Below are 14,439 nucleotides of genomic sequence, written 5' to 3'. Positions count from 1 at the left end.
ATCTCATGGATGAAAGAAGCTCTTATAAAAATAAAGAAAAGTACAATGAATTGCAGAAAACAATTAGAAGAAATATTCGACTGGCAAAAGAAAAATGGTTTGCAAAGAGATGCAAAAAATAAATAAATAGAAGTGACAGAAAGTTTGTGTGATAATTTCAACTTACACAAAAAAGTGAAAGAAGCAACACGCTTCTACAAAAAGAAAACCAACAACTTAGTTAACAAGGAGGGGGAAATTATCTTGGATGAGGATAAAAAACTAAAAGGATGGACGGAATATATTGAAAAACTTTTTGAGGATACTAGGGGTGATATTGATATGGGAAGTATAACAACTGGACCAAACATCACTATGGAGGAGGTTGAACAATAAAAATAGTAAAAACAAGAAAAGCCACAGGAGCTGATGATATCCCAGTAGAAATTTTAAAATTGCTGGAAGACAATGGGAATAAATTTTTGCTGCCACTGTTCAATCAAATTTGTGAAACAGGAAAGAGGATTGGCTAAAGTCAACCTTTGTGACAATCCCCCCCAAAATAAATGCAAAGAAATGTACCAAATACAGAACGGTAGGCTTAATGAGTCATGCCCTGAAAATATTCCTGAGAATAATTCACACAAGAATATACAACAAAATTGAGTAGTGTCTAGGTATACACAATTTAGTTTCAGAAACAATATTGATACATGAGATGCCCTATTCAGTATTCAAGTTCTTGTACAGTGTTGCAGAGATGTCAATCACAGTGTTTACATGTGCTTCATTGATTTTGAAAAAGCATTCGATAAAATAAGACACAGCAAACTATTATGAATCCTGAAACAAGTGGGACTAGATGACAAACGTATCCAAATGAAAAAGAATTTATATTGGCATTAGGTAGCAAATGTGAGACTAGGCCAAAAATACTCAGATGATGCAGAAATAGGACAGGGATGTATAATGTCTCTGCTGTTGTTCAATATGTACTCTAAGTCAATCTTCAATGAAGCATTGGAAAACATCGATGGTGGCATTAAAGTAAATGGTGTTCAAATCAACAATTTAAGATATGCTGATGGTACATTTCTGCTTGCCAGTAAACATGAAGACCTTCAATTTCTCATCAAAAGAGTCACAGAAATATCTGAAAAATATGACTTGAAGCTTACCACCCCAAAAACCAAGATCATGGTAATCAGCAAAACAACCCATTAATTTACCACTGATAAAATTGGAAGGAATACCATTAGAAAAAGTTGAAAGGATCATGTACCTGGGTTCAAATTTACATGAAAGCTGGGACATGACCATTGAAATAAAGACAAGGGTAGAGAAAGCACGAACAGCATTCTTCAGAATGAAAAAGGTCTTCTGCAGTCACAACATAAGCCTAAGATTGAAAATCAGACTTGTCAGATGTTACATCTTTTCTATCCTGCTCTATGGAGTAGAGAGTTGGTGTCTTACAGAAAGCCACTTGAAGAGCCTAGAAGCATTTGAAATGTGGATTTACAGGTGGCTGTTACGTATAAGATGAGTTGACAAAATCAGAAATGAGATGATAAGCCACCTGGGAAATCCAAGGCAAATAATCAAAACCATTAAAAAGCAAAAGTTAGAATATTTTGGACATGTGATGCAACACCCAGAAAAATTCAGCATACTTTACTTAATCCTCCAGGGAAAGATTGAAGGCAAACGAGGTCCAGGCAGAATGTCATGGCTTCAAAATCTAAGGGACTGGTTTGGACAAAACTCAGCAGCATTTTTTCCTGAGGCTGTTGATAAAAATAGGATCACCTACATGATTGCCAGTGTCCAATGATGGATATGGCAGAAGAAGGAGATATGAATGCTACCACCAATTTGATATAAGGAGGCTTTCAAGTTTGAATTTATTTTCCCTGCTCCCAGAAAGGAAGAAAATAGTACAAACAGAAGTGTGGGTTTTCATCGAGAGAAAACTGATCTTACATATGCCACAAAATAATTGTAGAAATGATGATAATGACTACTTACATTCAGTGGTGGGATTCAAATAATTTAACAAACAGTAATCTTCTCTAATGATTTCTTCCAACAACCAGTTTACCTAACTGCTTAGAAGTTAACAACTGGTTCTCCCAAAGTGGTGCAAACTGGCTGAATTCCACCAGTGCTTACATTGCCTACATCCTGATGCCTAACACAGCTGACATAAATTATAGCATTCATCCTATCTGTGGAATAATGGCAAGACATGTGATCTTCTACCCACATTAACCTTATTAGAGTTGACCTTGGAGATAGGGAAGGAATGATTGAGCAGACAAGGGGAGAAGTAATGAATAGCTATTAAGGAAGAAGTTGTAGAAAAGCTCACATGATGCTGAGAAAGAAATGTAAAATACAGTCTCACTGCCTTCGTGATGTAAAATGGGACAGACTGACTTTTTCTGTTCAATTTGTATCCAATTCTCGGAGCAGCCTGGACAGATCCCTGCAATTTTCTTGGCAAAGTTTTTCAGAAGTTATTTGCATTGCCTCCTTCTCAAAGTTGAGAAAAAAAATGACTGGCCCAAGGTCATCAAGCTGACTTTGTGACTAAGCTGGACTAGAGTTTGTGGTCACCTCGTTTCTAGTATTTTGTTACTCTACATTAGGGTTGTCAAACTCGCATCGTCATGGCGGTATCATGTGACTAATCGCGACTTTCCCTCTATGCTAAACTAAGCGTGGCCAGTGTGTGATGCATCCGGCCTGCGGACTGGAAGTTTGACAGCCCTGCTCTAAATTATTACAATAAAAAACATTTCTGAAACCCATGATATGCTTCTTTTTTAACCCAGCTAATTTCAAAAGGTTGACAATGGACCCTAATGGCAGAATTCTTCTGTTTTTCATTCTGTTCAATAGCTAAGTTTAGTACAGACCATGCTGGAGCACATCTGAAGCCAATATGAAGGCTGGTTTTTCTCTTTTGTTAATATCACTGTATTTATTAATTTTACATGCTGCATTTTCTCCAAGTGATCAAATCACTATACATGGGCAATTTTTCATTTTATTTCTACAGTAACCCTATGTGATAGAATGGAAAGAGAAAGTCATCCAGTGAGTTTGCATAGTGAAGGATGGATATGGACTCAGGTCTTCACAATTCTAACCCAATAACGTATTCACAATATCACTAGGGGTGATAAATTAGAAAAAATAATGTTTGATCAAATAGACTATAGGGCTATATATGCTTTGAAAATAACTTGTAAGAGGGGTTTTGGATTTCATATGACCATAGACTTTGAGGTGCCAAACTTGTATGAGGTCCAAAGCACTTTGAAGCACATTTGAACTTTGCTTTGAATCCATTCTGATTTGACATCTGAAATGTCTTTACAAAAGATAAGAGACATGTAACAATTTGGTAGGTAAGTACTACAAAAATATGTTCAGTTTTTATTTTAGGGCAAACTTATTTAATGATGTACTTTTGACCAATAAATCAATGGAAATTTGGTTTTATTTTTACATACTTTTCTGAATTTTGCAATTCAATTCCCTAATAAACTGATTTAACAAGCTTAGTATATTATGGGAAAGCTATGCAAAATAAAGATATAGGAGAAGAAATAATTTTAAAATATATGGTGTGTTGTGGGAAATTGACTTCACAAATTATATATGAATCTTAGGAAATATCCTTCCAATGTATATTAATTTTCACATGTGATTAAAACAGACTGAAATTTAAGTTGGAAAATATGAAAAATGCAAAGTTTACCAATTTATTAGTATCTACGCAAATGTTATCATATTTTCTGGTCTTACCATGAATTTCTTCAAAGGTCTCTGCACCAATTATTTCTTTCATAATATCATTAAAATTCACTGCCCCATCTTCTACAAGGAACAGAATAGCAAATTGGTTGAATGGGAGAAATAATAATATATGCATGACAAATCTAGGTTCTCAAATATTTCTAGAATATTGTTTTGTTTTTTTCAAGATGAGGAAAGTTATGTTGTTTGATATTACAAGAATTAGTGGTTAGCGATCTGATAAAAAATATTTCGGCTTTATAAAATGTTTAAGATTATAATCTTAAATAAATTTATCAAGGTTCACCAATGAATACAGTTTATTTAGTCTAAATAAACATGCCAACATTAAATTTTTAATACAATTAATGTATGTATACAAGATAAATAAATGTAGATTGGGTAGTTAAAAAAATTGGCAAAACCATTTTTAAGAATGGTGCTAAACTGATAACTCAAAGCCTCTTAGTAAATTTTGATGTTTTCTAGTTGTGATGCAGTTCCAAGAATTTGCAGACTGGTGTAAATGTTATTGTCACACTGGTAAAGAGACTAGTAGCCATTGTGTCAACAGTATCAAAGTGCAGATTAGCCCTTATTCTAAGGAAAAAAAAAAGGCTTTTCCTGTCTCCCATTGAAGGAATGGGAAAGATAAAGTAAAGAAATGTTTATTGTTTTCTTTGTGTAGTTCAAATTGTTAGAATTATTGTGTTGTCTCCTTAATTTTTTATTTTAGTAAATCTTGCTCAATAAGAAGCTAGGGAGGTAAAGAAATATGTTCCTAAACATGATGAAAACAAAATGATGAAATGTGTATCATGTATCATAATGACACAACATGAGCTTTGTACTTGCATTGCAACATTGCATATAAATAGGTAAGGGGCAGAGTTTGTGTCATGATGTTGCAATACACATTTTGTCAATTTATCCAATCCTACCTATCCTATCTTGATTGCTATTACAGGGTTTTGACACCTCCAGGCCCATCAACTCTATTTTGAAGTGTACATGAGGGTTGGTATATGGCCTCCTTATATATAGCATATATGATGCTACCATGAGGGTGTTTCCTCATAATCATCTTTCACAGCTCCCTCAGGGGAAAAAAAGGAGGAGGAGAAATAGTATTAAATATTCTTACACCCCTTTGCTGCCATCTAGTGGATATCTGCATTTGTGCAGTCTATATCACTAACTATCATAAGACTTGAATTTTATTATGTTTTTCTCTCATAGCAATATAAAGGAATGTGTTTTATTATTTAAGTAATGATAAAATATATGCATGCTGGAATACTGAAATTGAAATAAGTACTAATCTCACCAGTGACTGTTACTGAGTTGCATAGTGATTGCATTTCATCTGGAGTCAAATTGATACCCGCTGAGGTCAACGTTTTTGCCAGGTCATTGACATTAACTTCATGGTCCATGATATTATGCATTGCATCAAGAGTATCCATCAGCACTGCCAAAGAAATATTTGTATTAACATGATATTCAGTTGCACATTTATTTTACCAATTGAAATAGCAAAATTATTCCTCTTAAAACAGCATTTCAAGTGCTATGTTGAACAAACTCAAATGAGCATGGGGTTAAGTTGTCATTCCATCTTTACTTATCCTCAGCTTCAGCCACAACTATAGTTGCTTTGCATTTACAGTAAACAGAACCAAAAATCAAGAGAAAGTCCTATCCATTAGCTTGTTTGCAACTCTTTAAATTGCCTTGCCTTTTCTCAGCAGGAAAAGAACCAGTTATTTTAAAGAATTAAAAAGGATGTTATATATCTATCCCTAAAGTACTTTTTTGTATATAAGTTATTTTTTATTTTTGGATATACATAACGTAGGTATTAAATACATGAACAGTGTGGCATCTATGTATCATTAGTTTTAATACATAATAATAATAATAACAACAACATTGATCATACTTACACAATTATAATAATATTATATATTAAAATTATTAACATGTTTGTGTTTGCTCCACCCTTTATATAATTCCTTCATCATTTATAATTCCTTCATCATTTTCAATATTTTAATACACAAAGTAGTAACAATAATAAAATTGTTTAAGCATACATGATAAAATCATTTTCAACTTCTGATCTTTACCTCTACATAGTAGTCTTAAAATGTTATATAGAAATATGCATAATACTATTTTCCGCCTTTCTAGTTTCTACCTCAATTCTAATTCTTAATATAACAAATCTTTTATTTGAAAATATTCTATTTTTATCCATCATCTCTTGCCCATTTTAATATTTCAATTCTTGTTGGTTTTTTGGCATGTCTCCCATACTCCTCCCTTGGGATTTTGAATCCTCGTGTATCATTCATATCTTATCTAATTATTTCTTCTATCTTTACATCTACCTCTTGCTGCCAAACCTGCAATACATCTATCTTCATTTCAGGAATGTCTTTATGTTTATCTGATTCTATTTTTTGATCTCTTTTTACGTGATCTGCCTGATGTATTTCCTAAGTATTTATTATCTCTTTCTTCTTCTTGTCTTCTTGCATTTGATGTTTTATCTGCTGTATCCTTTCCTCTGTTCTTTCTATTTTATCTGCTACTTCCTGAGTTTTTTGTTTATTTCTCCTTGTCATTTTTTGAGCGTTTTCTGGTCTCACAACTATGTATCAGATCCTTTATCACCCTGTGGTTTCTTGTTATAGTTTCATGAATATTTTGAAACTTCAGTAATATTTCTCTTTGAACTATACTTATTGTTCCCTCTTGCAACATTTTATTTTATTTTAATGGATCCAAAAATTACTCACTAATCTATCACAATCCCAGAATCTCAGTTGTCTATAACACAGAAGAGCCAATATTAAAAGTTTTCTCAATCCCAAAGTTATTCTTCAAGAGGCGCAATATTTATAATTCATTTTATTCTTCAACCAGTCAGTTTAGTCCTTCTCCAGAAAGCCTTTTTCTTTTCTTTTCTTTTTTTCTTTTCTATTTTTATTTTTCTTCTTTCACCTCTTAAACAGTTATCAGCTAACAGTTATGATTCTAGATGATCAATCTGATTTCCCCATGTCTTTTTAGGCCGCATAGTCCACTCTTAAATTTCAATAATAATTTCTAGTATTTGTAATTCACTCTCCTTAAAGATCTTCCAGTGTCTCACAATTTGTTCCCCATCAGCCGTGAAGCAAATAAGTATAAAACAATATGGAGTAAGGCAATCTTCCAGATGTTGTTTGTCCCTGCCTTATCTATTCACAAATTCTCAATGTTATTCCCAGCTTTGTAGAAATATAATGTATATTGTTTCACCAGTAGATGGTGCCTTCACCTTAAATTTCAACATTACACAAAATCTAACAGCTGCTGCTGTTCCGATTTTTCTTGAAACAGTTTTCTTCAGTTTTCCCAATATTCAACCAATTATTTCCAGCATTTTAGAATTCTTCTTCAAAGTATTACCAATAAGATATTCAAACCCAAACTTTCTATATTTTTAAAAAAATATATTCTCCCCTTAGGTTTCACTTTATTTCGGGTCTGTAATTTTTCTCTATGTGATTGTTTGCTGCTTTCACACCACTTTAGAGAGTCTTCCTTTTGGGATTTCTTTTCTTTGGGGTTAATCTGTAATCAAGAAGTTGGAAATCACCTCACCCAGCTCCAGTCCACTGTTCACACATGGCTCCAGCACATTTCTTTCTTTGGTTTTGTCCCAGCTTCACGGCAGCCATAATGGCCACCTCTCCTCTTTGTTGTTGGATCGGAGGGAGCCTCAGATAAGCAGAAGAGCTGCCACTCTCTGTGACCTGCAAATGCCCCTCTTTTCTTCGTCACCCCTTCAGGTTGACTTTAGCCTCTTAGGGCCCTCAAACGAGGAGGATTCAGCCTAGGTTCACAGAGCCCTGTTACCTATGACTATCCCGCAGTGACATTAAACCGGGAGTCCACAAGTACCTTTTTAAAAGAATCATATGTGAACAACAGAGCATCATTCTTGAGACTTGAGGCTTGAGACTGCAAGTAAGTTTCAAAATTGAATATGTATGCTCTAAAAATATGAGTGTTATAGGCCAGGGTTCATTCTAAGAGTTGAACTCATAACACAAGGCAGGAGACTGGGGAAGTAGATTCCAGGAAGACTGTAAAAAAACAGCTATGGAACAGAAAAATAAAATATTAATTGGCCTTACCGGCTGCTTCTGGAACCTCTGGCATTACAGTTAAAACCCTTATGAGTTCTTCTAAATTAACCTTGCCATAGCCTGCAAGGCAAAAGATGGGATATGCTGAAATACAGAAAATAATCAGTAAACAGTAATTTCACAAATGCCGCTTCATACTAAGAATGCTTACTGTCAGCTTTGGCTACATTCATTACTTCCTTCAATAATTCACTGGCCCTGAAAAGTTCCATAGAGTCTAGGCTGGACTGAAGAGTCTGCAGGTCGAAGTGGTCATCTTTGAATTTGCTCAAGGCCAGGCAGATGAGCTGCAGTTCTATAAAAAACATCACTCAAAGTTAACACAACATCATCATTATCTCCATGACTAGGATATTTAAACCATCTGCCATGGTTGTTGGCTAGGGATGATGAGAGATGCAACTTATCTGGAGCTAACTTAATTAGGAAAGGTTGGCTTATACTAGGAAATATATTATGAAAGAAACCAGAAGGGAAAACATTATTCAAACAATTTCCCATTTTCAGTTCACCAAGCTGTTTCCAAATCTTCCTTTTGGGTTGCTGAAATCCATGAAACTGAAATTTATTAATGGCTATTATTAGTAGTATAATAGTAATTTATACTATAATTACTAGTATAATATTACTAATAATATTATCTGACTCTGTCAATACATACACAGGGGCAGATAAATGTCAGAATATTCAAATGTGAAAATTTCTGGATCTAGAAAAAAGTTAATGGAAATCTATAACAGTGAATAATGTAACTTTAAATTAAAATTATATTCTTTGCTTGCTCCTCTATTGTTCCTTTTTTCCCCCTGCCGTCACAAAGCTTTTCTTTCCACTCAAGAATTCCTCATTACCTGTTTATCAAACTCTTATTCTTAGTAATTAATTGCCCCCCCCCAAAAGATAGTTTGTATATCTAACATTTAAGGATATTTTCAAATAGGTCTTCACTCACCTGGCCTTGTAACAAAAGTATCAGTATAGATCACATTCCTGATGAACTCTTTTAGATTTAATGTATTATTATCTGAAAATGGAAGGGGAATGAAAAGAAGGGACAGAAAAACAAGAATAGAAGAATAATCTTTGTATGAATATAATATAATATAACAGCACAGTATATAGTACATCATACATAGTATATAGAAGGTAATATATGGTATATAATATATAGAAGTACCATATACTTCTTGGCTGAGAAGTGAAACTTCAATGAAAAATGAAGTTCAGTTGCCTTTTGAAAAAAACACCTTTGGGCCCACCATGATATGAATGAATGAATGAGAATTTCCATTGTCATATGTCCCTAAAAGCCACAGGAAAACTGATACACACAAGAGTGGGCTGCTACAGGTTATCCCAAGTTTGGGAGAACCCTTAGTTAACATTATGGTCGGTTGGGAGAACCTCCAAATCTCACCTCTGGCTGGCCCTGCCCTGCCCCCCTCCCCTTTCATGAGCCTCCATGCAGCCCATTTTGGATGCAAAGTAAGTGCAGGGCCCATGCGGAGGCTTGGGGAGGGGAAAAACGGGCCTCCTGGAAGTTCCAGAAGGCGGAAACAGGACCTTTTACACCCTTTGGAGGGTCTACCAAGCCTGTGGAGGAGGAAAGTTTTGCCCTCCCAGAGGCTCTAGGAAAGCCTCTGGAACCAGGGGAAAGTGAATACGCGCCTCCCTGCCATGGTGCAGGAGGCCGACTAGGCCATGCCAACCATGGCCGCACCCACCCAGCAATCGGGCAGAGAACCTGAAATTGCTGAAATTTTTGAAGCCCACCCCTGGAGACGTACCATCAACATTGCAAAAGGCCAGTGCCTCTGCCATATCCTCTGTTGGCAAGTTGATATTGAAGCTCTGCATAAGTATCGGCAACTCTGTCAATTCAATCCTTTCGTTTTTCATTTTGGCCAGAATATTGAATCCATCTTCCAAAGCTAGAGGAGGATGGAGACATAAAAAGGAAAGTGATTGGACTGTGAATCAAACATAACGATGCTGGATATTCAGATTAGTTTATGGGACCCATTTACAACACATCTGAGAGTTAAGGTTGTGATACATGATTTGAATTGGATAGAAGTATCCACTGCTTGCATAGGGGCAGAAGGATTTGCAGTAAATCAGCAGTGTTGTTCAAACTGATTAGGACTTCTTGCATTCAGAGTTTTTGAATGGCACGGGGGGGGGGGATTCTAGGTACCCATTCCTTGTATTCTTTCTACTTTCTGCCTCTCTCCCCCTTAAGTCACACTTTTGATCTTAGAAAACGGGAAGACAAGTGATACTTGTTAATCCCTATAAATAGCAACCCATTGGGCCAAACAGGAAGGGAAGGCCTCCTAGACTCCTTTGCAATGTGGCTGGGTATTGTAATTTGACAGCTTTAAGACTTGTGTGCTTCAAATGCCAGAATTTCTAAGCCAACATTTTTGTTGCTAAGCAAGAGCATTGTTAAGTGAGTTTCACCACATTTTACAAGTTGGCCATGCCCACCCAGTCACATGGCTGGCAAGCCACTCCCACCCAGTCACATGGCCAGCAAGCAACTCCCACCCGGTCACATGGCTGGCAAGCCATTCCCACAAAGCAGGGCACACCTACAGAAGAGATTCTAAATTTTTTTGAAACCCACCACTGGTGTATACACACATGCACAGATAAGATATACCCCTGTACAAAAGAACATTTAATTAATATATACAAAATTAGAGCAGCCACACATACATATGTAGGAACAAGAACCAGTTTTAAAATAAAACGAACATTCTATTCTTGCTCGCTACTTTGCACTATAATTACTTCTACACTTTCCCTTTATCAGTAGTAGTAGAAAATAACATACTACATAAGACTTGTGCCAAATATGTGAAAGGAAATCTTTTTTGCCTCCAGATATTGGAAAGACAATGAAATGATGGGACTATGTTCTTCGTACTGTGTACTTTGTATTGGGTACCGTATACCAAGTTCTTTGTATGTTGCACTGCACTTTGCATTGTACTAGTTTTTGAAAACCCCTAAGCCAGGAGGACCTAGCTACCTAGCCAAAGGAAGGAAAACAGACCTGTATATTTCTGCTAGATTTTGAAGGAGAGAGCTCTTGCATAAGAGGCAACATACTTAGTCACTGTACTGTTTTTAATACTAACGTTAAATAGGGACTCAGAGCAGGCAACTTTGTCTTGATTGCATGGTGTTCCTTCCTCTAGAAATTGTAATGAACTGTTAGGGTAAACCTTTGAGGAAATAAGGTGCACCAACAAAAATGAAGGAGAGCCCTTCAGGAAAAGGATATTTTCAAACCACAAAGATAACATATGCTAGCGTTTAGATTTGCAGTGAGAAAGAAGTTAAGTGACCCTGACAGTAGCACTTTCTGACCTCAAAAAAAAAGGCCACTATGACATTCTAGCACAGTGCTTCTCAACCTTGGCAACTTGAAGACGTCCGGACTTCAACTCCCAGAATTCCCCAGTCAGCATTTGCTGCTGGCTGGGGAATTCTGGGAGTTGAAGTCCGGACGTCTTCAAGTTGCCAAGGTTGAGAAACACTGTTCTAGCAACAGAATCTATTCTCAGATCCTGTTTCTGGGGCTTCTACATATTAGTGTTGCTCTTGCTATTAAATGCTCTGAACCTCCATCCCAGGTCGATCAAATACCATTGCTCATTATTTGTGAAGATCATCTGGCAACCTAGAATAAAATAAAAGCTGTAATGCCACTGTTTTTATTGAAGATTCGATGAATGACTAATAGCTTGTAGAAATGTATTTGCTTTCATTTGCTAGCACACTTGTGAAAATAGACATTATTACATGGAGCTCACAAATTCCATGGTATCTCTTTCTCAAAGCAGTATCATTCCTATCGCTCATGGAAATGGAGGATTAATAACAGTAAAAATGTAAACTTTATAAAAATGATTAGTTCTGTGCTGTCTCTCAGAGCATCATATGCCTGTAAGGGACTGTCAGATCATACCTGCAGAAGTTTTAAGCTGTGGATTCCTTATCAATATCCTCAAGAAGTTATTGAATTTTGCCTCTCCAGCTTCTGCAAGTTGCATTGGGAAAGAAAGATAAGCAATTGTTACAAATTGTAAAATTCTTCTCTCCAATGCTTTGTAATTTGTTACAAAAAATAAGAACATGAATTGAAATCAAATTGATCAAGGACCAAACAAAATCTACCCTGAACAACTTTCAAATATGCTCAAAAGAGAGCTTTTCATTTAATATCCCCCCCTTTCCATGAATAGCTAATCCTTTATTCCACTTATTTCGTTTAAATCTTTTCTCTTGAAATACCATGCCAAAATACTGTATGTCTTCCAATTATCTAAAAAGTGTGGTTTCTCTGCCTAAAACCATTCTGGCATTCACGTAATATGCTAACACTCTTTCCCATTAACCCAATTAAGCATATTGTTAGAAGAAGGCTGGCATATTTATAACCTATTCTCAAACCATTAGAGATGAAGTGACATTTTTAGACAGTGTCCTTTGATCGGGAAAAAATTGTAAAGTTTTGGAACAAAATTGTTGCTAACACTCTACAAGACTTTGAACTACTAATGGTCAAAGCCAATTGGCGGTAGATAATAGTCAGTGAAATTCAAGGTGGGCTGGACTTAGATCTCTTGTGGGCACAAAAGGACTTAAGACTGACGATGCACTTCACAACTTCCTTGGACTCAGCCTGTTAAATTATTAAAATTTTAGGACAATTACCGTACATCTCTCCTTGTGTCTTGGCCACCTACCTGTTATATTTGCTGATCTTATTGCTTGGCGAATCACCTGGTTAGCCATGGGCAGGTCTATTGTTCTGAGGGCTTCCGTTTCAAGTTTCAGTCGTTCTGCTTGGTGTTCCTTAATCAACCTGAGAGCTAGGATGCAGTCAAGCACAGCTAGAGAGGCAAGGATCAGCAATGTTACTTATATCTATGCAGAAGAACAAGATTCTCATTTTGACTGAGCAACGCAGTCCACAGGTTTTGACAAACCTATAGGGAATTATGGATAATTCTATTGGTTGGGTGGAAGGGATTCTTACTTCCCAAAGACTGAAGTAACTATTCAAGGAACTATTCCAGCACTGTTTTCTGTCAAAGGACTGGACCACACAGCACAAAAGGCATGGGTGGTGGGAGGGGGTGAGAATCCATTCTTCTTCACACTGTGTTCATGACATCCATAGACATCATTCATCAAAGTTAAAGCTGTTCTTTAAATAGGTGTGTAGATTACATTCATTAAAACCAAGCTATCTTTTGCTAACCCATGATAGGAAGCAAAATAGGTCTGAGTAGTTCTAATATTAGAAGAGTCGCCTTGTTTCCTTTTCCGGAACCTGTATACTGTATTGCTCTAATTAAGGCATTTCAATTTCTCTCTCTCTCTCTGTCACCCCTCCCCCCTGCCCCCCCAGGCAACTGGTGCAATTAAGTCTTTTCCTAATGATGCCTGAAAGCTGTGAGAATCTGGATGGGGGAAGAAGAGGTTTTGGTTCAATCCTGGCAAGACCATGTGTTTTAAAGCCCCTAGTTCTAAAGATTTTCCAACTAACTCTTGTAGGGGTATTCTACCCCAATCAGGATTGGTGCACAGTTTGGGTGTCCTCCTGCATGAAGGGTCGCCATGGCCAGGGGAGCTTTTGCAGATGGTTTGTGTGGCAGTTGTCCTAGTCAGAGTGACTCAAGTACTCCTCTTATGGAAGGGAGGGAGGGAGAAAAGAAAGGGAAAATGAGGTGGTGTTATAACATGAAGAAGGGATGATAAATAAATCAACCCAAATTGTATATTATAACCTATTAAATGAAATAACAAATGCATAAGAATGATAAATGTATAGAAGAATAACAACTATGTGAATGTATACTTAAAATGCTATGTAAGAGAATAAAAGAATAAAAAAATTCTTGAAAAAAAAAGTACTTCTCTTATGGATTACTATAATGCACTCCATATGGAGACACCCTTGAAGAGCATTCAAAAACTGTGGCTGGTCCCGAATGGCTCCCAGTAAGCTTCCAGATGGTAATCACCTGTAAAAACCTTCATGATATGCCAGGCTACCTGTAGGACAGGAGCACCTTTCTCCCATTGTTTCTGCTTGCCCCACTAGATCTAGCAAAGGCACGGTTCAAGTTCTTTCTATCAATGTTTCTTGTGGAACCCCTGGAGTCATGTTTTCTTGGTGGGCATGCCTATCCTATGGAATATCATCCCCCTGGAGACTTGGATGGTCCGAAGCCTTTTATACTTTTGTAGGGCATTGAAGGACTGGCTGTTTTCATAAGCGTTTGGGTCAGGTTAGTTGAGTGTTGTGATTGTTGATGTATTTTTTTCTGCCTATGAGTGGGATTACTGTATTATGTCACTGGATGTCTGAGATTATATAGTGTAAGAGTTTTGTTTTTTAAAATCCTTGTATGCCACCTAGAGTCCCTTG

At 36.5% G+C, this 14,439-nt stretch overlaps 1 protein-coding gene across 1 annotated transcript in view; it reads right to left on the bottom strand.

The window, feature by feature from the left end:
- The window catches only part of LOC148045982 (uncharacterized), a 121,796-nt gene that overhangs the window by 77,186 nt on the left and 30,171 nt on the right, over positions 1 to 14,439 (bottom strand). Inside the window, exons 19-26 of the mRNA XM_087713393.1 lie at positions 12,749 to 12,895; positions 11,968 to 12,039; positions 9,776 to 9,919; positions 8,941 to 9,012; positions 8,140 to 8,283; positions 7,977 to 8,048; positions 5,114 to 5,257; positions 3,796 to 3,867 (exon numbers count right to left, since the gene is read on the bottom strand). Coding sequence (XP_087569519.1) covers positions 3,796 to 3,867; positions 5,114 to 5,257; positions 7,977 to 8,048; positions 8,140 to 8,283; positions 8,941 to 9,012; positions 9,776 to 9,919; positions 11,968 to 12,039; positions 12,749 to 12,895 — 867 coding nt within the window. The remainder of the gene's footprint in view (positions 1 to 3,795; positions 3,868 to 5,113; positions 5,258 to 7,976; positions 8,049 to 8,139; positions 8,284 to 8,940; positions 9,013 to 9,775; positions 9,920 to 11,967; positions 12,040 to 12,748; positions 12,896 to 14,439) is intronic.

The sequence above is a fragment of the Thamnophis sirtalis genome, unplaced genomic scaffold, assembly GCF_051295495.1.
Source record: "Thamnophis sirtalis isolate CommonGarterSnake01/CBP01778 unplaced genomic scaffold, rThaSir2_p1.2 scaffold_4, whole genome shotgun sequence".
Taxonomy (NCBI): Eukaryota; Metazoa; Chordata; class Lepidosauria; order Squamata; family Natricidae; genus Thamnophis; species Thamnophis sirtalis.
This window is presented reverse-complemented; position numbering and strand designations above follow the sequence as displayed.